The 21,959-nt window shown below is 42.7% G+C and overlaps 1 protein-coding gene across 7 annotated transcripts in view; it reads left to right on the forward strand.

Moving 5' to 3' along the window:
• Nucleotides 1-21,959, forward strand: part of ehbp1 (EH domain binding protein 1) — a 126,897-nt gene that overhangs the window by 46,739 nt on the left and 58,199 nt on the right. For all 7 annotated transcript variants that reach the window (XM_046402806.1, XM_046402807.1, XM_046402810.1 and 4 more), the window contains exons 11-13: nucleotides 14,252-14,430; nucleotides 15,161-15,209; nucleotides 21,088-21,915. In XM_046402806.1, the coding sequence (XP_046258762.1) occupies nucleotides 14,252-14,430; nucleotides 15,161-15,209; nucleotides 21,088-21,915 (1,056 nt within the window). The remainder of the gene's footprint in view (nucleotides 1-14,251; nucleotides 14,431-15,160; nucleotides 15,210-21,087; nucleotides 21,916-21,959) is intronic.

Below are 21,959 nucleotides of genomic sequence, written 5' to 3' on the forward strand. Positions count from 1 at the left end.
AGAGGGAAGGAGAACAGTGGGGGGGTGGAGAGAGAAGATGGCCAGGGAACGGTAGAAAGAGAGATAGGATGTTCACAGTAAACATGGATAGGCCTACAGGGTTTGTTGACATATACAGCCAGTGTGAATAGGTTTCTTTTTCTTATTCACACCAAGGAGTATGACAAACGCGCGCGCACACACACACACACACACACACACACATACACATACGCCTCAGCCATGTGTAGGCTGTGAGATGACCTTTGAATGTATGAAGTCAGGGAGGATTAAGAGGAGACATTCCCACTATGAGAGGCCAAGACGAAACCAACACATCATCACACTATGAACGTGTACAGGGTATAGATGTGTGCTCGGCACTCACATGAATGTATGTATCTGTCCTTTTAGTTTCTGGTATGCCTAAGGCTCAGTTCAGTGGGTATGTGCTGGGGCAGTTATAACCTTCCCCCAAAACACTGCTAACCTCTACCTCTCCCATATAAGACGTTTACATTTATATTAATTTTTACCAGCTATTCATGTGGGCAATTGGTGTGTAGGACTGAGATAAACACACACACAGACATCTTGGTCTAATCTCAGAATGTGAATAGAAATCGATATATTGAAAAGTGGTGTATTCATTCACAGTCTGCCCTGAAGGGTATGAGATGTCTCCTATGTGTTTTGTTAAATGAAATCTTGTTTTTGCTAACTAAAAGAGATTACCATCCCTTGGATTCCATTTACATATTTCACATTTATTCAGCGCAAACTTAACATCAGTGCAGCATGTGGACAAGCTTTAGCTACCTGATCACCATAGTCCCAGCCAACATATAGTTAACATCCTAAGGGTTAACACGTTAGTGCTTGAATAATATTCCTGTGATTGTGGACTGATAGACTGAAAAGGACTAGAGAAAATACCTCAAACAAGAAAGATGAAAAAGTTTTCTCTCAACAAAGACACCAGTGGAGATGAAAGATGTGGGGAAGAGATCATGAAAAATTTTTATGTGATGTTATATTTCTCTTAGCTAAAATTTCTTGTCCTTTTCATGTATTCATTCATCTGGGATTCATTCATCAAACTTCATCTGAGATGTAGTTTTGTCCTCCTTGTCATTGCATTGAACCCACCCACTTTAATGCCAGCCTGTGAAAAATCAGGACATCTACAGGACATATGGTGTGCACCCACTTACTCCATGCACAGGTATTACACATATGGATTGGATTTACATTAAGCTCTAACAAGAGCTCAAAGCTCTGGATTCATGCCAGTGGAACACGTGTTCAGCACTGGCAATTTATGGACATCAGTATGGAACAACTCAAATGCATTTATTGAAACATGTGGGTTACCAGTTGTTGGGATTTTTCAATCTTGCGAACATCCAGTGGGACCTGTGAAAGCAATGCTTAGCAGATTTGCATTTAGCATGCAGGATCAGCGGATAGAAATGTAAATGTAGATGCACAACGTGTAGAATGGATGAAGGTTCCAAACTTTCTTCTCCTTGATGCTGAGCATAATGTAGGTCCTTGCAAAATGCAGAAGACGTTGTAGAGCACATACAGTTAATGCAGTCTTTACCTGAGGCACTTCTGTGCATGTTTCTTCTTCTTCATGTTGGTCACCACCTCACGATACAAGGTGACCCAGCATGAACCCAAATCCTGATGTTTCACATAGCAGCTTCTGGCTTAAATAAGAACTTTTGTATTGAATAGGAGTGAACATCTGTGCTGTATCTGTATTTTTTGTTTTTTTATTGTTGCCACTTAACATACCGGACTCAGGGGTGGCAAGTGCAGCATTTCACAGTAAGCAGCTCAGGTAAAGGAAGTGAAGTTTAAGTGGCCTCTTTTCCTTAAAACTGCTTAGGTGGTGGTGAATGAAAGAGAGGGTAATTAAAATAAACCCAAAGTGTGTTGGCTACTTTTAGTGTTTTTTGTTAGTGTGTGAAATGTTTGTTCAGGTTGGTAAAAGTGGCACTTCAGTCTCTCGTTAGACACTTCATATCCCCTGCCTGTCTGTCCATCGTCCTGTCTTTGAGATATAGATTTTCAAAGGCGTCAAGTTTAAGTTTAGCATCTGTGAAGGAGCTGGAAGGATGGAGATGGAAAATGTCTGTGGGATTAATGTAAATGAACAAAGGGAGTTCCTGTTGGGCGGGTTGCGAGCTCTGGTCTGATTCAGTCCATCTCTTTTCCATGGGGCTGATTTTACCCCTCCCAGTAATTCAGTGATCCCTGCTCCTCCGTTTGTTTCATCTCCATCTCTATTCTGTAGTCAGGCTGCTCTACACTTAAATGCTCTGATCTTTGGATTTTCATCAATTTCCGCTTCATGAATTATTTGTCTTATTTTCATATAAAGAAAAGTTGGAAGCTGGCATATGTCTGTGGGCAAAAGTTTGAAGCAAAAAGTTCTGCGTTATCTTAATGTTTATTCAAAGTATCTTAGAAAGAGTAAGATGTCTTCAGCTTTGGGTTGCTGGCACTTCATGCTTCTGACAATACGTGTACATCCTTGAACTATTCATTGCTTTATAAAATGACGGCTGCTATGAAATATCTAAATATGTTTGGGTTGCAAGACTTTTTTCAGATTTTTGTGTCCAGCCACTTGGGTTTTTCTAAGCTTTTCTTTGGCTTTTGTTTGCTCCTATTCCATAAACGTCTCATAGCCCAAATTGTACTAAAAACTTAAAAAAATGATTGTCTTTAATCTGTATTGGCCACTTTTCTTCCTCTTTACACATGCTCATTCTTTCCAGAGGTGAGAAAGTGAACCAACACTAGAGGTATGTTTTCTTTCTCCCCTTCAGTTGAAGGGCTTGTGTGATTACTTATGTTAATCAAAGGGTTCAAATTAAATAGAGTTTTGCAGGTTGTGAGAGCTCCTGTGCCGGGGGAGGCAGAGGCCAGAGCTCTTCTTCCTCTCCCAGACTTTGTTTTCACAGCCCCTCCTTCAGTTGAGACTACCTTCAAATTGAAATTAGAATAAATTAACATTATTTAATTGAGTTCGCAGAAGGCTGCGATATTTCTTAATTAGCTTTCACCGGGGTTCGCGGCAGGAGAGGACCACATCTGCACTGTGAAGTGTTACTGAGGTTGACGTGACGGCGAAGGGATGTTATTGGAGGACAGAGGGGAGCCCAAGAGACAAGGACAGTCATCGCTGGTTTTCTGATCTTTACCTGTTCCAGGGTCTCTCGTCTTGTTATCATTATATCCGGTCCAAAATTATTCCATCTTCTCTGATAACTTTGATGTACCTTTAACAAAGATGTAGGACATAAGGAGTAAGTAGGGCTTATGGCTAATGTTTTTAAACAGTAGTTACATTTTCCATGTAAACGTGTAAGACCAAATATTTGTCAGTATTGTAAGATTAGAGTGCAATTCTCTTTGCTTATGTGACAAACGTAAATGTAACAAAGAAAGAAAAATGAATGAATCTTCATCTTCAGAACACACATGAATACTGTCTAAATATTGTTCTCTTTGAGTTTTTATTTGTGTAGCTACTGTATTTTGTTGGTTCAGAAAAAGATCAGAAGAGAGCTGTGTCTCTTAAGTTTCAGAACCTGGAATCAATATTAGCAGGTCTATTTCTGAGACAAAGGTATTGAAGACTCAGTGGCTCCCCTTGGCCACGTTGGCCTTTCCATAAGCTGTGTAATATTAGGAGAATAATCCTTGAGAGGCGTAAGGCTAAGTCAGTACCTCTCAATGTCTGCCTTTTCCCTGTGTGGACCCCTCCCCAACCCTTATTTGCAGTCTCTGAGTGGTCTGTCATTGGATCTTGTGGGAGAGAAGAGACCCAGTTTCTTCTGTCATGCAGTTTGGGGCCGATCATTGGGCTTCCTGTTGTTGTTTCATGCTGCAGGGCATCGCTGTCATCAAGCTTGGTAGAAAGGTATAAGACATTACAGACTACTGAACAGTCAACAGCTGAAAAAGTTTAAGGGAATGTTTAGAAAAGATAAGGTCATTTGTAATTTGGTAATTTGTTTGGTCATTCATAGGTTTGCCTGTGGTGGATATGAACAGGATGTGTCAAATGATACCTGCATCTTTGAATCGGCTAACTCTGGAATAAAAAGTTACAGCTTTGCTCAAGAGACTTTTCAAGAGGTTGTGCCTGCCCAAGGAGGGTCAGTCTCCAGGAATTCTGACTTGATAAAGTTTTGATTCTGAAGTCTCACTGGGCAGACATTGATATATTTAATCATGTGAACTGAACAGATAAACCTTAAATGCTAATATGTTTTCAGGCACTATTCTGAATCCAGTTTTGTATGCAGTTGCCATGAAAAACAGAGCTTGTGTGTCGTGCGTGCTATTGTGCAGTCGTGAATGTGTTTGTTAGGGATATATTTTGATCCAGTTACTGTAATGCGGATATCATTTTTCCACCTCTTCCTCTGTTGGGTGCATGTCGAGTTCACAAGTTAAGCACTGCGAAGAGCTCACTCTCCTCGATACCCGCGCCGACTGGTGTAAAAGGGCCTTCCGCAAAGCGCCGCTTGTAATCTGCCTTTGGTAAGTCCTCCTTAGTTTTATCTGCCAAGGATTACCTCACAAGCTGCAAGCAGGAGAGAACAAGAGAGACGCAGAGCAAGAGAGAGAGAAATGAAAAGCAAGTCAAACAGAAAATGATGAAGATGGAACAAAATGAAAACAAATCGCTGTGTAATCTCTGAAAGAGAGAGACCTGCTTTGGAGTTGAAGGGAAGTTTCCTTTGCCACTCATTTAGAGAGGGAATTGACTAATCCCTCCATGATTGATGTCTGCTATGAGAGGCTCTATGGCAGACTAATAGGGCTTATGAGGATGACCAGAAAGTCCTTTGTGTGTGTGTGTGTGTGTATGTGAATATACCAAACCATTTTGTCTTGTGTGTCCTTCTATCTAGTGGTCATAGAGGCCAGGGGTTTGAATGACATAGCGGCCGAAGAAGGGGTAACTTTATCTTAATCTGGTTTTAATCTGCCCCTGTCCTCCAGGTGTGTGTGGGCTTTAAACCCAGAAGGATCCAGTGTTTTGGGCTGAGGTTTAAGGGGGCTTCGAGTGAGGAGATGGAAGTCCATGCACTTGAAAACTCCTTCAACCCCCAGAAGGTCTAAGACCCCCCGCACATTCTTGAAAAACCACACTTAGTCATGCCATACCTTACTCCCGTCATCCTTAAGTGGCGCCTGCTACATTTTAATTGAATTAAACCAACCGTCCTCCATAATTTAAAAAGGACCTTAGAAGTACCTTATGAATTAGTCTGAGTGATTTGTCTTTCAAATTGTGTGCTCGTGTTTAAATGTGTGTGGATGTGTATGCACACACACATGTGCACTCGTGTCTGTGTTTGAGGAAAGGAGAGCGAGCGTAGAAATGATAAGGCTTTAATTGCCTCTGTATAAAGCCCTCTAGCACCCCCTCTTTTGGACTGTTATGGTATGCAGGTGTGCGCTCTTACGTGCTATAGGAAATACTAAGTGGCATTTCCACTACTTCACTCACTGATCACTGAGTGGGATCGTTCCCCTAGCTTTTAGTTGAGCACTCAGATAGGAGCTCAGTTGGCCTCATCAAGACGTGATCACAGTGCAGTCAGAACTTGCATCCGTTCATACATGGAGCGGGTTTTCACCCTCAAAAATGTCTTCCCAGTGGATCTTTTGTTGGGATGCAGTCGTTGTGACCTCAGTTTGAATTCAAACAAGCTGAGTGGTTGCAGGAATGATGATGTTTGTCCGTTGGTTGGGCCAACACTACTCGAAGCTCTTGAAAAATTTTGATGGATTTGGGACTGATTGACATCCGTTCAGAAGAGTTAATTCTAATGTCTTTGGTGATGCTCTAACTTCCATGTAGTGCCTTCAGTAGATCACATTTTCCATCTCCACAGAATTAAGTTTGTGACACCGCAAAATCTGATGACCGAACTGAAGTGTTAGCCTAAGCTAATGTTGGCATGTGAACGTAATAAGCACAGCTTGCCAATAAAAGATACATTTCTCGACGCGCTGTTGTCGCAGTGGACTAGTACTACGTGAGCACTACCCGTAAAGTACCAGAGTGGTGACAGTGTGAGAACTGTGTGCTGTGCAATGTTAGAGGCTACTTTAAGCAATAATCATGTGTTCTTTTCCTTCTCTTTGACTCTTTACTTTCTTTGCTGATGCCTCCTCCCACTCCTCCTGGATGCTCTTGTCATTTCTCTGCCCTCCCTTTCTCTGCTTGTGTGTAGCATTTTTCCCCTGCCACAACTTCCTCCTTCTGTGTGTGTGTGTTTTGTGCATGTGTATTCTGATCAGGAGTCAAAGGGGTGACTTTGTAATTATGTTCATTTTAATTGGCTGTGCTATCATCCCTCTCATCACTTTAGAGCCCACACTGTGCTGGACAATGGCAGTCTGTAGTGGAGGGGAGGAGAGGGGGTTGCACAACTGCTGCGTCAAGACCCCCCTTTCACACACACACACACACACACACACGCACACACACACCTCATACTCATACGCATACACACAGTCATCCTCTTTACCTGCAGAACATAATTCCTAAAGTGGCCTCCTTAATGAGTTTTCCCTTCCCAGGCTTAGATTAATTGATAAATGGCGGTGTTATCGGCACGGCTGATCTCTGAATCCATTGCACCACTAATTTGTTTGTTGAACATGGCAGTTAAAGGAGATTAATACGTTATAGATTTATAAGAGCTCCACTCCCCCTCCTCCTCCTTCTCCCAAAGCCTATTTATTTATCAGAGGAAGATGAGGAGGTGGAGGAAGAGCGAAGATATGGGAGGCCTCTGAATTCTTTTTCTGGGTTGTTAAGAATATACACATTAAAGATGCACATTCACGATTTCGAGAGAAGTTAATTTGCTTGACCAGTAGTATATAACATCCCAGCGTATAATTTGTAATGTGGATGCTCCTTTAAACACAACAATACATATAGTGGATTTATAAGGCAGAGACCTTTATTGATATTTGAAAGTTTACATGGTTATTTTAAAGAATTGGGACCATAATACATATGGAGTGGGACTTTTTTTTTTTTCTTCAAACATATCTTCACCTCATCTCACTTCAGTGCTAAAAATCTCTTTGCACAGAAAGGCTGCATCAGCTGATTTATCTTTGTGGTTCAGAGCACATTCACTGACAAACATGCTGTATTATGTTGGATCAAAGCGGCCCACACGGGGCGCAGATATGGCAGGAAGTTCACCAGCGTTCGAAGCGTGAAGTACTAATTGGACCTCATGACAACACCAAAGAGCACCACGACAGCTGGCCTGACAGTCACAGTCAAGTAGACATGTAAAAACTTAGTTATTTTTGCATATCATGAATGTAAATTGGGTGTAGTGTGACGCAACAAAGACTTGCGGTGTTGCCATATAAACGAAAGTACAGGAAGAGGCAAGATGACAAAACAGGCTGACGAAAAGTAGTTGTAGTGTAGTGATCTCATGTTGCGAGTAGTGATGAGGAGAAGGGATTGGCCCAGAAGGACTTTGTAATCTCCTCTGCTGGGTCTGTGCACCCCGTAGGAGGGAAAAGATGGAGATGGACTCACCATCAGTTCCATCAGTGGTGTCGTCGTGTTTTGTTCCTAACTGGATATCAACCTCCATACCATCGACCCCCGCCTCCCCACCCCTTTACCGCACACAGATGCACACACTGAATCCTAAACCTCCCCACCCTGTGTGCCTTTTTTACCCCGCAGCCAAAGCAAATTTGCAGAGGCGTGAGTGTGGGTAATACTACTGCCGTTTCCATGACAAGCTAAAGCCAGCGCTTACACCGTATTATGCCCCTGTGTAACACGTTAGGCGAGCAAGCGGGCGGGTGGGCACGCTGCAAGCTGGCACAGTCACTCGTTTGTCTGCTGCCTCCTCCAAACTGTGTTATTTTGTGATTTTTTTTTTTTTTTTTTTTTTTTTTCAGTGAATGGTTTTTATTTCAATTTCAAAGCCTTGCCTGTCCTCTCCTGTTCTGTTTCTTTTTTTTCTTTTTTTGTGCTGCTTTGCATGGTTATGCCTTTGGAGCAGAATAGACCTTGGAAGCAAAATAGTCCTGGAAAAGGAAACTGCTTTTCCTGATTTTTGCATTTTACATCTCAGTCGCCAACTGCCGAAAGGCCCTCTGTCTTGGCCTGCAGGTTCACTGCTAGATAGAAAGCATATCTACTTCTGAGCAAATCTCTAGAACCCCATCACCATCATGATGAATGTATTTACATATTTTGCCTGATATTACTCAAAGCTGTGGCAGAAAGATTTGTTAAAATGTGGAAAGAGCAGTCCCATATTGTCTGGCCGTGCAGCAGCTGAGTGCCTTGCTCAAAGGTAGCAGGTCCGTCTGTCATACATTCATTTAACCTCAGGTCTGAAGGGTGTTCGTTCTGCCTTCACCTGTTCACACACACATAAAAATGAAGCCTGACTTAACAGTGTCGACATGCACAGTCACACATGCGTGCGCTCTCACTTTCTCTCACGGCTCTCTCACTGAGCCCCTCCTCAGTGTGATTACAACAGTAATGCGATATTTCCTTTGTATGTTAATGTGTATTATTTTTCACGCTACATTCGCTCTCCTCTCCTGCTCCAGCCTTTTGTCCCCCCCTCCACCCCCCAATTCCCTATTGTTCCATCCACTCCACATCTCCATTTACATAATTGAACTTTTGATTGGACTTTGCTCCCTCCTCTGTGCTCTCATGGAGGCAACATTTGAAATCCTAAGCATAATTTCATGGGTAAGATGGCAATCGTTCTCTTCCCCCCCCCCCCACACACACACTGTCTTTTTCTAATGTGAAGACGTCGGATATAGAAAGGCTAGATTAAACAAATTGCTTGTTTTGATTGAACGTGCAATTAAATAATTGGGCATGTTCATAGTTGAAACGCAGCCAATCAGAGAGTGCTTTCAGTAGCAGGGATGGACAGGCCACTTAAGTGTGTTAACATTTATCCTCTTTAATGTGAACAGGTATTACTGTTATTCCAGTGTGTGTGTGTACAAATTGGATAAGCGATGAGTGTCACTGTGTGCCACGTTTCCTAAACTGTGTGTATCGATATGTGTAGACGTCTCTAAGTGTTTGCCTGTCCTGTATGTCCGTGTTTATGTGCCTGCTATTATGTATTAGTAGAATTAAAGTATGTGCATGTACATTATGCCTGCCCTTACACTGACATTTGAAGTGACTTTGTGTATTTATGTGCGGTTTGCAATATGTATGTGTATGTGTATGTATGTATGTGTGTGTGTGTGTGCGCGTGCAAGGACTTTTCTTTTTTTTTTTTGCCGTAGGCTCCTTGAGCGGATTACAAGTTTTAAAGAGTATGAGATTCAACACCTCCTCAAATCTGACACTCTCTGACACTGCTTTGAAGCCATGAAAGTGAGATTGGAAAGACATGGAAGCTCTTTTCTTTCCACACAGTCATGGGTTTATGTCATTGGGTTAAGGCCAGTTAAGTTTCCATTGAAGCGTCATGCCCCAGAGGGAGAGACAAAGCTGCCACTTAAAGCGTTTCACTTGTATCTTTTTTATGGCGCCGAAAGGCCACCTTTAATGACCTCCATACTGTTGAGTCATTTAATTGTTTATAAGAATGTGTGGTTTTGTTTATATTTGTCCCTCTTCATTTAGGCCAACAGGGTGACCCAGTGGTCATCAGCTCAGATTTTCATCCTAAAGTTTCCAGTTATCCATGCTGCTAAAGCATCTTGCAACTTTTCGGTTCCTGACTTTGATTTACATCATTATTTTTCATTAACTTTTTTTAAATAATCTGTTGATATGAGGTTTAAACTTCTTTTAAGAAATCATTAAGATAATACAAACATTTTTTTTTTGATACAAATACAGTATGTGTATTGTCAGTAAAGAGGGGTTTACTGGTAATGTGTAGTACTCTTCAGCTCACAGTAAGTCAGTGGATGTTTTGTTAAGTTCCTCTAGAAGGAGTTTTATATTACTTCTGCCCTTCCACAGTGCAGTAGATACTGGCATATTGCTGGAACCTTAAAAAAAACAAAAACCTACTATTACCCAAAACTATTTCCAACCTCACTACAGAATTGTTCTTTTGCTTAAGACCTAACATCGACCTGTGACAATTTTCTAATTTTCCGTATCATGGTTCATCCGCTCTACCCATGATCTCGAATCACATCCCGCCTTCCCGTGATCACATTGCTGACACCAGAAATCCTCTTCCTGACACCAACAGCACCAGCAGGGACCTGGATGCTTCCATTCCCAGGTTTCTTCCTATCTTGTCATTCAGGCATTGTAGTGAGCTTAACACCAACACCAACCCCCTTCTTCCTCTCTCACATCCTTTCCCCTTCTTCCATTTTTTTCTTTCTTTGCCCCGTCGGATGTATGCTGTTGACACTGAGGCATCAGGAATAATGGAATTGCTTGTCAGTGGCTTGTATTTTTTGCCCAGGCTGTTAGGACTGTGTATAATAGTAGCAGGGGAGGTTATGTTCCACTGATAGTAATGAAGGTTGCCTTTTCATTTTTTAATATGGAATGTTTGTGGGCCGAGGCAATGCTCTCCGCTAATCCTACCCTCAAGCCGAGCTAGCTACATGGCTGTGTCAGTGTTACACACACACACACATCCAGTGACATTCACACAGACAGATAAAAGACAAACTCTCTCACACACACACACACACACAATACAATACATATATGTGCACACCTTCCTTTAGGCGAGACAGCAAACTGTTTGATAAGTCAGGGATGCATTTCTGCTCCTCATGAAAATTTCACTCCTCCTGTGTTTGTGTCTTTAGGAAATGCAGCCAGTTCTGTAGAAGAAGATATGGTATTTGTTCAATATTTGGTGGATATGAAAGCTTGAGTGTGTAGATGCATTTGTAAACCTTAATCTGAAAAAGGCCGTAATGGGAACAGTCCGTGCTGCCGTTTGAGAAAATTACGTTGGGTTGGATTGCTATGAACGTGGGGTCACTGCCAGTCACACACTGCTGTCAGTGGATCAACTCCATGTTGCTTCTAAAAACTGATCTTTCGGTTATGAAGAAAAGAGTCACTCACACTGACATGCATGTACTTTTTGAAATGACACATTTACTTGGTTCATTAGAGGATTTTAAAGCCACTGATGTTTCAGTAACACTATCCCCCCTTGTCTTCCATATCCAATCAAGTGAGGTTAGTTCCATGTGTGAGAGTGTTTGTTTTAACCTTTTTTAAAGCGCAACTTATGGTGCACGTTTATTTGTGTGCGAGGTTGTTTTCTGTTGACTCAGACACCTGTATGTCGATAGATGGGTAGGTGTGTATGAGTGTCCCTGTGGCTGATGTATGGTGTGTGTGTGTGTGTGTTTTCTGCCAGCGAGGGTGCAGGGTCTGCGGCACTGGAGTGTGCTGTGTGTCTAATTGCTTTAATAGCACCTGGTCTCTAATCCAAGGTAATTAGAGCGCTCAAATTAGACAGCTACTTTCAACCATCACTTGAAAAGGCAGAAAGGGAAGGCCTGGAGGAAGACTCCCCTCCACACTGAAACTCACTAAAAACACACACACACTCAAACGCACACTCTTTTACTGGCAAACACGAAAAATGGTAGCAGAGGACAACTAGAGAAGCAAATTTAGTTCAGTCAGCAAAGAGGGTATGTGCTTCTCTAGGGAAAATGTAGAGAGGTGTTTTTTTTTGTTTTTTTTTGCTTTTCAGCTGAATACCCACATTTTGCTGGATTAGTCAATGGCATGTTAAGTACATTAAAATGATTCCAACTTCCTTGTTTACACTGATCTCTCTCCTCACAGTTTTAGCAACTGTGTTCTAATCGGTATTGACTTTCTGACTTTTTATCTCTTTCTTTCTCCTCTCCTTTTTTTTCCTGCCGTTTGTTTGAGTGGCACGCAGGCATTGCCGAGGCCGCCTAAAACGTGTCTGGAGAAGCTGTAGGGAAAGGTTAAGGCCCTCTTTTAAAGCCGGAAATGTCAAGTGTCCGCCCCTCAGGCTCCCGCTACCGTCTCCCTGTACTGAGACTGCCGTGGGGGCCTGCATGACACACACACACACACACACACACACACACACACACTGGTGCAAAGGTTAGGAGTTGCTATTAGAGATGGCCTCCAGTCTCTTTCATCTGATTTGGCCCTTATGGCATCTCAGCAGGCTCCAGGCTCACAGTCACAGGTTAGACTGCAACAATAGAGGAGTGAGGGACATCCAGGTGCTTATAGACTAAACTAAACTAAATTGACTAATATTGCTTCAGTGCCACTTTTTTGTTCACTGTTGATGTTACAAATCATTTTTTTTAAATCTTTCAACAGATTGGACAACAAAAAATCTAAAGGTTGACAGGCTTAATTTTGTCACAGGCTTGAAAGCATGCAAAGTTGATGTTAACTTATTGTTCAGATAGTCTTGAAATTAGGTTGGGGTGGGATTTAAGTAGTGTGGTTGAACATTTCTAGTTCTCAGCATTAAGTGCTGAGAACATTTCTCTCTTTGGAGTGATGTCATCAAGCCAGTTTTTTTCCATCATTTTCTAATTTCCAGATGAGACAAAGTCTCTTTCTCATGTCTTCCCTATGCACCCGAATAACCTTCTGCAAACCATCATGACTTCTGCAAGAAGCTTGAACGGCACCCCATCATTCAGTAATACTGCTTTTTCAAATTTGTCATGGCTCCCATCAGTTCTTGTGACTCTGCTGTGCTTGCAATAGCAGAAATCCACCAACAGAGGGGGCTGGTTGGCCACAACAGGCCCTGTTCCAGGACTCAGGCGTTCACACTTTAGTGAGCCGTGTTTTCTCCAGGCCTTCACTGTGTGTCTTTAAAAAACTGGGTTAACTCGTTATGGTGGTCAATATCAGGTTGTGTAAACCCAACATGTCTTCATTCACTTTTCACTGCTAAAGGTTAAGTAAATGTTTGATTTGCATAACCATGTCATCCATGGAGATTAATCGTCACCTGGCAGAATTTGCATGTTGCTGCTGCCATCTAAGCCAATACTGTGAAAGAAGGTACACAATCAAAATGGAGAAGACATGACAGCTTCACACTGCACTGCCTGAAGTCTGGTAGTGTGTTCAGTTGTGTAAAGCAAGCAGAAAGTCTCTAATACGGTTCAGTAAAGCAGACTGATTTCCATTTCACAAAAATATACTGTATGTTGTTCTAAATTTTCCCATTTATTGTTATTGAAAATGTCATTGAAATTGTATATTTATTAAAGCCATTTTTAAATCTAGTTAAGCTTGTTGAAACTTAGACTGTTTAAACATATTGTGCTTCTAAATTAGGGTAATCTGTCTTATTAGTCATCTGTTAATGTCCATGTCTTGTATACAAGAGTAATATGCACTTGGATTTTGAAGACATTTCACGGTCTTTTTGATCACTGGCCTCTAATGAATTTAATCAAATCTCAGTGACATTTTCGCCATTTCGCTCCAAAATGATCTGAGAGAATTAGCTCCTATCTGTCTCTCCATAACCAGATTAGTGAATAGCCAGCTGAATAATCAGAATAGCATTGGTTGTGCTGGCCGTCAGAGGAAGACCAGTGTCTCCACGCCACCAAGGATTTGTGGGATTTTGAGTCTGGGAGAGGAAAGGCCTCCTTATGGTGAAAGCTTTTAACCCAGATAAGACTTCAAATGCGGAGCTAATTAATAAGATGTTTACATTATCCACGGTCATACGCTGATTTGTGCTGATTTGTCCTTCATTATGTTGTGTGTGCGTATGTGCATGTGTGGGTCCATTGTGTGTTAGTAATGCAAGCTAACTGGATGAATGGAGGTTGCTAAGTAAAATATAATAAAGGAGCTCAGATGTGGAGAAAGGTGGTGGGAACATGGACAGTTTTAGAAGATACAACCATTCGTACAAGCTCAAATCTTTTCTGCCATGTACACAGGATTTGTTGTATTATTTCATACCAAAAAAATACATAGATGTTTTGTTTTAGATTGCCTCAGGAAATGAATCTCCTGTCCAGTGTGCAATACTCATTTAACACTCAGTATTTATGTTTGCTGTCATACTTCAGAAATCTGCAGTGATTGAACTTATGGGATCCCCAAAAAACAGGCCTAATTTATTCAACATGCAGCACTGATGCACTTCAGACTGTGAAGATATTGATTTGAGTCTTTTTTTTCCTCTTTCCTCTGCCTCTTCTTCCCTGACTCTGCCTGCAGCCCAGCCCCATCCCGAGCCCAGTCCTGGGAGGGAAGCCCAACGCCAGCCAGTCTCTGCTGGCCTGGTGCCGCGAGGTCACCAAGAACTACCGCGGGGTGAAGATCACCAACTTCACGACCTCATGGAGGAATGGACTGGCCTTCTGCGCCCTGCTGCACCACTTCAGGCCTGACATCATGTATGAAACACGGAAATTCACACACTAAGAGAATGTATCTCTCACAGTATTACACGGAGAATAATGAAGTTTTAGACAAAAACAAAAGTTTTAGATTAGAGAAGGTCAGGTAAAGTTCACATTGGCTGAACGCTTTCTCATTTTTTCACTTTTAGTAACTTGGTGTCATATGTTGTATCCTCGAATCCATCACAACTGTCACTGTGTTTGATTAAGATGACAGATGACATCCGACGTATTCATGTTGGAATAGTTTTGTGTTTGCTGCCCTCTCTTATCTTGTTTTTTCACACACACACACACACACACACATGCACAGTCTGCATTTTGTCTGTCTGTGAGACTCCTTAAATGTTTAGTATTTAATGTATTAAACACTCAAAAGTACAACATATGGAAAACCTGCAACCCCATCAAGAGGGTGAAGATAATTTATCAAAATTGTGCTCTGTGTGTGTGTGTGTGTGTGTGTGTGTGTGTGTGTGTGTGTGGTGGGGTGGGGGGGGGCATGCTTGTGTGTCTTGCACTCTGGTGTGTTATTTTTTACATATTTTCCACTCTATTAGTTCTGTTGATTGCACTGCTATGAAATTGCATGTTACAGTTCTAATGCCATTACATGTGATGCATATTTAAACACAACTCTTTCTCTGCTATCTCCCTCTCTCTCTCTCTCTCCTTTTTTTTTCTCTGCCTGCCTCCTCTACGACCCTCCCCACTGTTCTTCCAGAGACTACAAGTCGCTCAATCCTCAGGATATTAAAGAAAACAACAAAAAGGTAAGAGGCAGCCACCGCTGGGCCCTTCACACCACTTAGCTCCCTCCCATCCACATCTCCATTTGGCCTTATTTAGAGATCTGCCATTAATCCCTGGATGTGTGTTTCATTTTTTGATGGGGGGAGGATGGAAAAAAACATGAAGGCAGGGAAATGTGTGTCCATACAATCGCACATGCACTACAGCCAGAATGTTATAATGACAGTGTTCTTTAGACTTTTCCCCTGCTGTGATGTGTGTGTGCCCAAAGCATAACTTAGTCACCTGGCAGAGGTGAGATAGTATCTTAACTCAGCTGCCTGCTGGGAGCTTGCTAAACTGTCTCTGCCTTGTGTGTGTATTGATGTCGGTGTGTATACAATAAGAGCATATTTGCCTTGTGTTGATTAGACTGTTTTATTTGCACTTGCGTGTACAGGAGGGGTTATGGATGTGTTTGTATGCTAGCTGTAATCCAAGTTGAGTATCACAGACTCTTTGATTTCGTTCCTGCGCTCTCCTAACCAAATACAACATACACATACATATGCAGCCCATTCACACCTGCTTTCCTCCTTGTCCTATGTCGCCATATCTGCACATTCACAGTCAGAGGTGCACACTTTGGCACATCTCCATTTTCCTTCAGCCCCTCTGGCTCTTTACACGCACGTTTACCTTTTTCCGCACACACTCACAAAATACACAATTGCGCACTGATACTTTTCCCTTTTCACTCTGCTGCTACACACCCACACACGCATATACACCCACACACACATACACCCTGTCCCCTCTTTGGCCCCGAGGGCTACACAGAACGATATGCGTCAGGTTCCTGCAGCTTGATTTCCTCTTCTCATACACACTCTTGCTCGGCGATAACCTCTGGTGGCCCTGTTAGGCATGAATGCTACCCTGTTGACAATAACCTCAGTGGAGGTAGAAGGAGAGACCCAATCCCATATCTGCTAACTGCCCCTCACCCCCCTCCAGGTGCTCAAGTAGCCCTGAAGAAATTGGTTAGATATAAGTAATATGGGAATATGCCGTAGAGGGTGATACCTGGTGAATAGCTGCAGTACTGTATCCAGCATGCTGTGACCAGCTTCTCTGTAAAGATCTACACCAGCTGCTGGTGTATATTTGGCCAAGCGAGCTGTACTTTTGCAGCGCACAGAGGAGACACGGGTAGATATCAGTTAACTGCTCATGTAGCTGTCAAGAATATGGGTACATATGCATGTAAGCAACATTGGAGATATGCCAAACAAGGTATTAGCTAGTAAATGTATGTATGCTCACCTGCAAAATATGAATGTCATGCAATGTCAATGCATGGTTTTTGCTGATGTGGTGTCAGTGAGCTTTCATACTATGGAAGCTGTTGCTGTATTTCCAGCAGTTCCACGTATAGTGTTTGTACATGAATCGCTACTGGTGTCGTCGGTGACTGTGATTGTGCAAGCCAGTGGGTTCAGGCGAAAGGAAAGAGGAGTAATCCATCGTGTGGTTTCATGTAGCACCCTGAAGGTGTCGGACAAGAGAAGGGTGATCGTGATATTGCCTGCAAGAAAAGGGAAGCCGCTCACACCAGGCACAGGCCAGGACAGCAAAGTGTGACAGGTTAACGACCACAAAGAGCAAGAAAGCAAAAAAGGATTGACGAACGAAAAATGAGAGAAAGAGCAGTAAAGAAAGAAGTGTTTTAAGAGGAAATTCGTATGTTTGAAGAACAAAAAGTAAGAGGGAGATGAATAGAGACTTCTTTTCCATCCACAGTGTTGCATAGAATGGCTTCATAAGGAGTTATTAGAATGTATAGGATTTATTGAATGGACAGCAGAAATGGAAATGTATAGAAACGACAGCTATCTCTGCTTTTCATGGCTAGTTGATAGACATGCCCCCACCTCCTTTCACAGTCTATCTGTGAGGAGTGATTGCAATGAGCTCAGACTGTGCTGAATTATGACAGATAAGGACAATCAATATTGGGGGTGGGTAGAAAAAGAGAGAGAGAGAGAAGTGAATATTTAGAAACATTTACAGCCTTTGAAATGATCCATTATCTGTGGGTATGTGCATGTGTGCTCGTCTGTGGATGACCGTCCACGTGTTCATCCGTCGGTTTGAGGAGCTGAGATCGCTCGCATGTTTGCTCCGCTCGCTCCTGCGTCTTGCCTTTTTAGTCTGTGTTTGTGTGTGTGTTTGTGCACGCGTGTAATGAGGCCAAGGAGAAGTCATTTGTCTTGCCATCTGATAGTGTAGCACCGAGCATCAGGCTGAAGCTCCCTGAGCACAACCGTGAGGGGTTGGGCTGAGTGGAGGGGGTTTTCGTGATTGACAGCGATAGATAGCTGTCAGTCACTGAGAGGCAGTGGAGGGGGAGCAGGGAGCAGCGCCCTGGGGCAGGCGACGGTGACATTTAGTCCGGACCAGAAGCTTTGTCGGGTGGATGATGGAAAGAGAGAAAACTAGATATTCTCCAAAATATATTATATTTGTATTGGACAGGTTTCAGATGTTATTAATCAAGCTTTAGAGCTGCTTGATGCAGTTCTAGTAATTGTATATCATATCAGAATATGGGGAATGTTTTCAAAATCACAAGATAACAAATTGATTGCATGAAGCTGTGCCTCACTCTAATGCATTACAACAAAGCAATTTATATCTGTGCGCAAGGCTGTCACAGTATCAGATTTTCACATTGTAGTGGCCAAAAGAAATCGCTATAAGGATGTTATTGTAAGATCTGGCCTAAATAGATGTGGTGATATTCAACATTTTTCTTATTATTGACTAATTCCACAAATAGCCCAAAAGCAACAATAAAGTATTCTGTGTGCAGCTTATCACTTTGTACCACAGAGCTCCATCGTTCTTCTCCTTAATGAGTTTCATTTTGTGCCACAGACAGGATAAGGAAGAGGTGAAGTATTGAGACAGACCAACTCCTTTCCGATTTTGGTGTTTGGTTGACATCTGTTGAGAATAACCAAGAATAGAATATTGACAACCTTATCCTTCACTGGAGTGGGTGCATACTGTAGGCTGCCACCACAGAACACAGCTGACCTAAAAACAGCAGATCCCCCCTCAATAATCATCAGTGTCTCAGTATGACACGATCCGTGCTCGTCAAGCTATAAGAGAAGATATAGAAAGAATAAATCATGACACCGAGGTCAAAAAGACTGTTGCGCATGTCAAGACTAACATCGACCCTGAAACAAAACCCGGCTCGAGAGCCTCCCTCCTTTCTTCGTCCTCATCCAGCTCTCACGTTCTCCCACTCTCGCTCTTTTCTCTTTCATTCTTTCATTCTGTCCCTATTGAACAGCAAAGTTGTCGCTCTCTTTCAGAGCCTACCCTGGGCGAGAGGGGAACAATGTAAGCACACTTTGCTCCCCTGAATACTTGTTAGAAACCCAATCAGGCCCTCTTATTCCCTATATTCTTTTTCTTTCTTTTCTTTCTTTCTTTTTTCTTTCACACCCCCTCTCTGCCAGGGGAAAGGGGGGGGTTTAAACAGGCTTGCTGTAAAGGCAAACTCCTCTGTGTTCTCCCTTTTCTTTTTTCCCGCCGTCAGTTCTTTCTTCCTGCCTCGTCTCTGCAAGCACAAACACATACTTTCCATCAATAGAAAGGGACAAAAGAGGTGAGAGTGAAAGAGACTCCTCCTAACAAAAGACATCATAATTGATTGTAAATTGAGAAACATCTCTCAGTGAAATCGCCTTCATATTCTCCATTTCTCTGATTCTGTTTTCCTGTCTGCCATGGAAACAAATAGTGTTTAGATTTACTAACTTAAAAACTGTTCTTTGAGCTGCACACTACTGCATAACTCTGTAATGAGTGATCTGTCGAGATTTTTAAATCTTAAAAAGGATGTAATTTTGATACCGAAACTACATCAGGTGCAATAAAAAGTCAAAATTAGGCAGGTGGATCATACTTGATCTGAGTGGATTCTCCACCATTGGAAGAAGTGTTTCCAAGTCACTGGACACAAAACTACAGTTGATGGCCTTGTTTACTTTCATTAACTCTGAGAGAGAGCGACCATCATTGTCTTTCTTCGGCTAATTATTTTTGTCGTCACTCTCAGAAATCCTTCGCTTCTTTCAGGAGCTTCACAACATAATCAACCCGTGCTTACCAATCCCAGGTTTTGTGGAGCATGGTTATGTCCTTTACTGCAGGTGCACGTAAGCTGTGGCATTATGTGTATAGGCACTAAAGCCATGCTGTTAATGCAGAATTATAAATTCAGCTTAACTATCATTTTCACATATATTATAGGCAAGGCATTGCGCTGTGGAGTTCCTCTCAAAAATGCAGACACTAATGTTCATGCCATTTTGGAAACTCTAAGAGAACTATTTAGTCCAAAAAAGTTGCACTTTGAGTTCAGACTCTCAAATAAAATGTGATTACAGACGCATTGCATACAGTCAAAGCTACAGTTGAGTCATCCCTGAGCAAAGTGCTCAGTCTGTCCTTAAAGCAAAGCTCCTCAGTGCACATCATTTAGAGACAATAGTTTCGCATCAAAGCTCTCAGATGTATTGGAAGAATGCAAGGCGGGGATTTGATGAAAAATCATACACGCTCAGTAGACCTCTTCTCCAGATAAATAAAGGTAAGAAAATGTGGAAGAGGACATACAGTATGTTGAAGCAGGACAAGACTGAAAAAGAGTGAGCAGGCTCTTCAAAACAATCCCTGGGGTAAATAAAGGTTAAAAAACACAGAAGGATTTGGAAGTCAGAGAGAGAGACGAAGAGAAAGAGGGAGAGATTGATAGACTCGGGAGATCCACGGAGGCAGTGAAACAAACGAGCGCTGCAACAGGTTGGAATTAGATCAACACTATCAAGCAGGCCAGATACAAGCTGTGATACCTGGAAGAGATGGATGGGGATGATGTGTGTGTGTGTGTGTGCAGGAATGGAGGCAGTGTCTGATGGGTGTGTGTGTCTGTTAATCTATTTATTTACCTGTCATTGGCTGCGATAATGGTTTTCATCCCTTCTCTCTCTCTCTGTCTCAGTCTATCTGGTGATGGGGGATTGGGTTTCGTGTGTCGCTTGATAATCAAACCTGTATTTTCTCATCAGACTCTAATCAGACCAATTACACGCGTGACGGAGAGCGTGGGCAGGTTGATGTAGGGGCGTGATAAGGACACACACTCACACACACACTTTGGGATTAAGCTCTCTGTCTTGGGGTATCTGTGTCTCTTATCGGGGACAACCATCCCTGACATGACCTGTCAGCGGTCATGCCAGAGGTGTATCTCATGCCCAAACACACATGAGCACATAGGCACATTTATCATGCATGCAATGCAACATGTGCCAACGCAGCCTGTGTTTCAATAATGAACCACCTTCTGTCCCTCCCAGTCCTCATTGTAATGTGACATATTCTTTATTCAACATTTTGGAATATTTTTTTCCTCTGCAATCCGCCACCTGCATTTAAGAATGTTTCTGGTGCAGCAGCACATCCACCCACTGAGACCCATTAACCAGAATGAAAGAGCCCCATTCGAACCCAACCGTGATAGTATCACAAGCTATAAGTTCAAATGTTTACCTGCAGATTGTTCCAAACAGGGGTATTTAGAATGTTTCACAACTTTCCCAACTTGTTTAAAATGTGCTGCTGGCATCAAAAATTTGAAGAGTTAAAACATTAGATATATTTAATTATTGTTGTTTTTAATTGAATAATTCTCAAGAAATATTAGCAGATTATCACATTTGCCCTCAGTTTTAGTAGAGGCACTAAATGTTGTATAGTATGTATGGTAAACACAGTATGGTTTGTATGGTGTTTTCTAAGTATGTAATTGAATGTGTCCTTTTTTTTTGTTGACAGGCATATGACGGCTTTGCGAGCCTGGGTATTTCCCGCCTCCTGGAACCATCAGATATGGTGCTGCTGGCCATTCCTGACAAGCTAACAGTAATGACTTACTTGTACCAGATCCGGGCCCACTTCTCCGGTGAGGAACTCAACGTGGTGCAGATCGAGGCCAACAGCAACCGCAGCACCTACAAGGTGGGCGACTTTGAAACCGACACAAATGCCTCCATAGACCAGGACAAGTTCTATGCTGAACTCAATGACGTGCAGCACCGCCAGGCTACCTCTCAGCCTGTTGCTTCTGCTGGCGGTGAGTCTAATGGCACTAAAGCTCCTGAGGAAGAGGCGGAGTCCTGTTGGAAGGCCGAAGTAGGAGCGGCTAGCTTGCCAGCAGCAAGACCTGTACAGTCCACTCCTCCTGTCCCATCACCACGCACAGCATTAACCACCTCAGCAACAGACTCAACCCACTTGACAGCATCAAGCTCTGAGGACAGAGGGAATCTGCTCAAAGCCAACACTGTAGACCTCAGCGACTTGCCACAGAGAATGGATAGAGAGATGGAGAAGGAAAGACAACAGAAGGATGAGGTGGGAGAAGAAAGGAGGGAGGGAAGTACAGAACCTGGGTCCCCCACCCGGAAAGGGACCTCCTCCTCCTCCCCATCCCACCAGAAACTGGGCTTCTCCTACAACAGGGATGCTGACCTCATCAAGAAGAAAAGAGCCAGCCTGCGTCACTCGGAGTCTGAGCCCGCCTCAGACGCCAGCTCCCCTCCAGTCAACCACACAGACACACCTCCTAAACAGGTTAACACCCAGACCAATAACAGCATTAAGGTAAACACACAATACGCATAACAAGAATCCTGTTTACATACATT

The sequence above is a fragment of the Scatophagus argus genome, chromosome 10 (assembly GCF_020382885.2).
Source record: "Scatophagus argus isolate fScaArg1 chromosome 10, fScaArg1.pri, whole genome shotgun sequence".
NCBI classification, from domain to species: domain Eukaryota; kingdom Metazoa; phylum Chordata; class Actinopteri; family Scatophagidae; genus Scatophagus; species Scatophagus argus.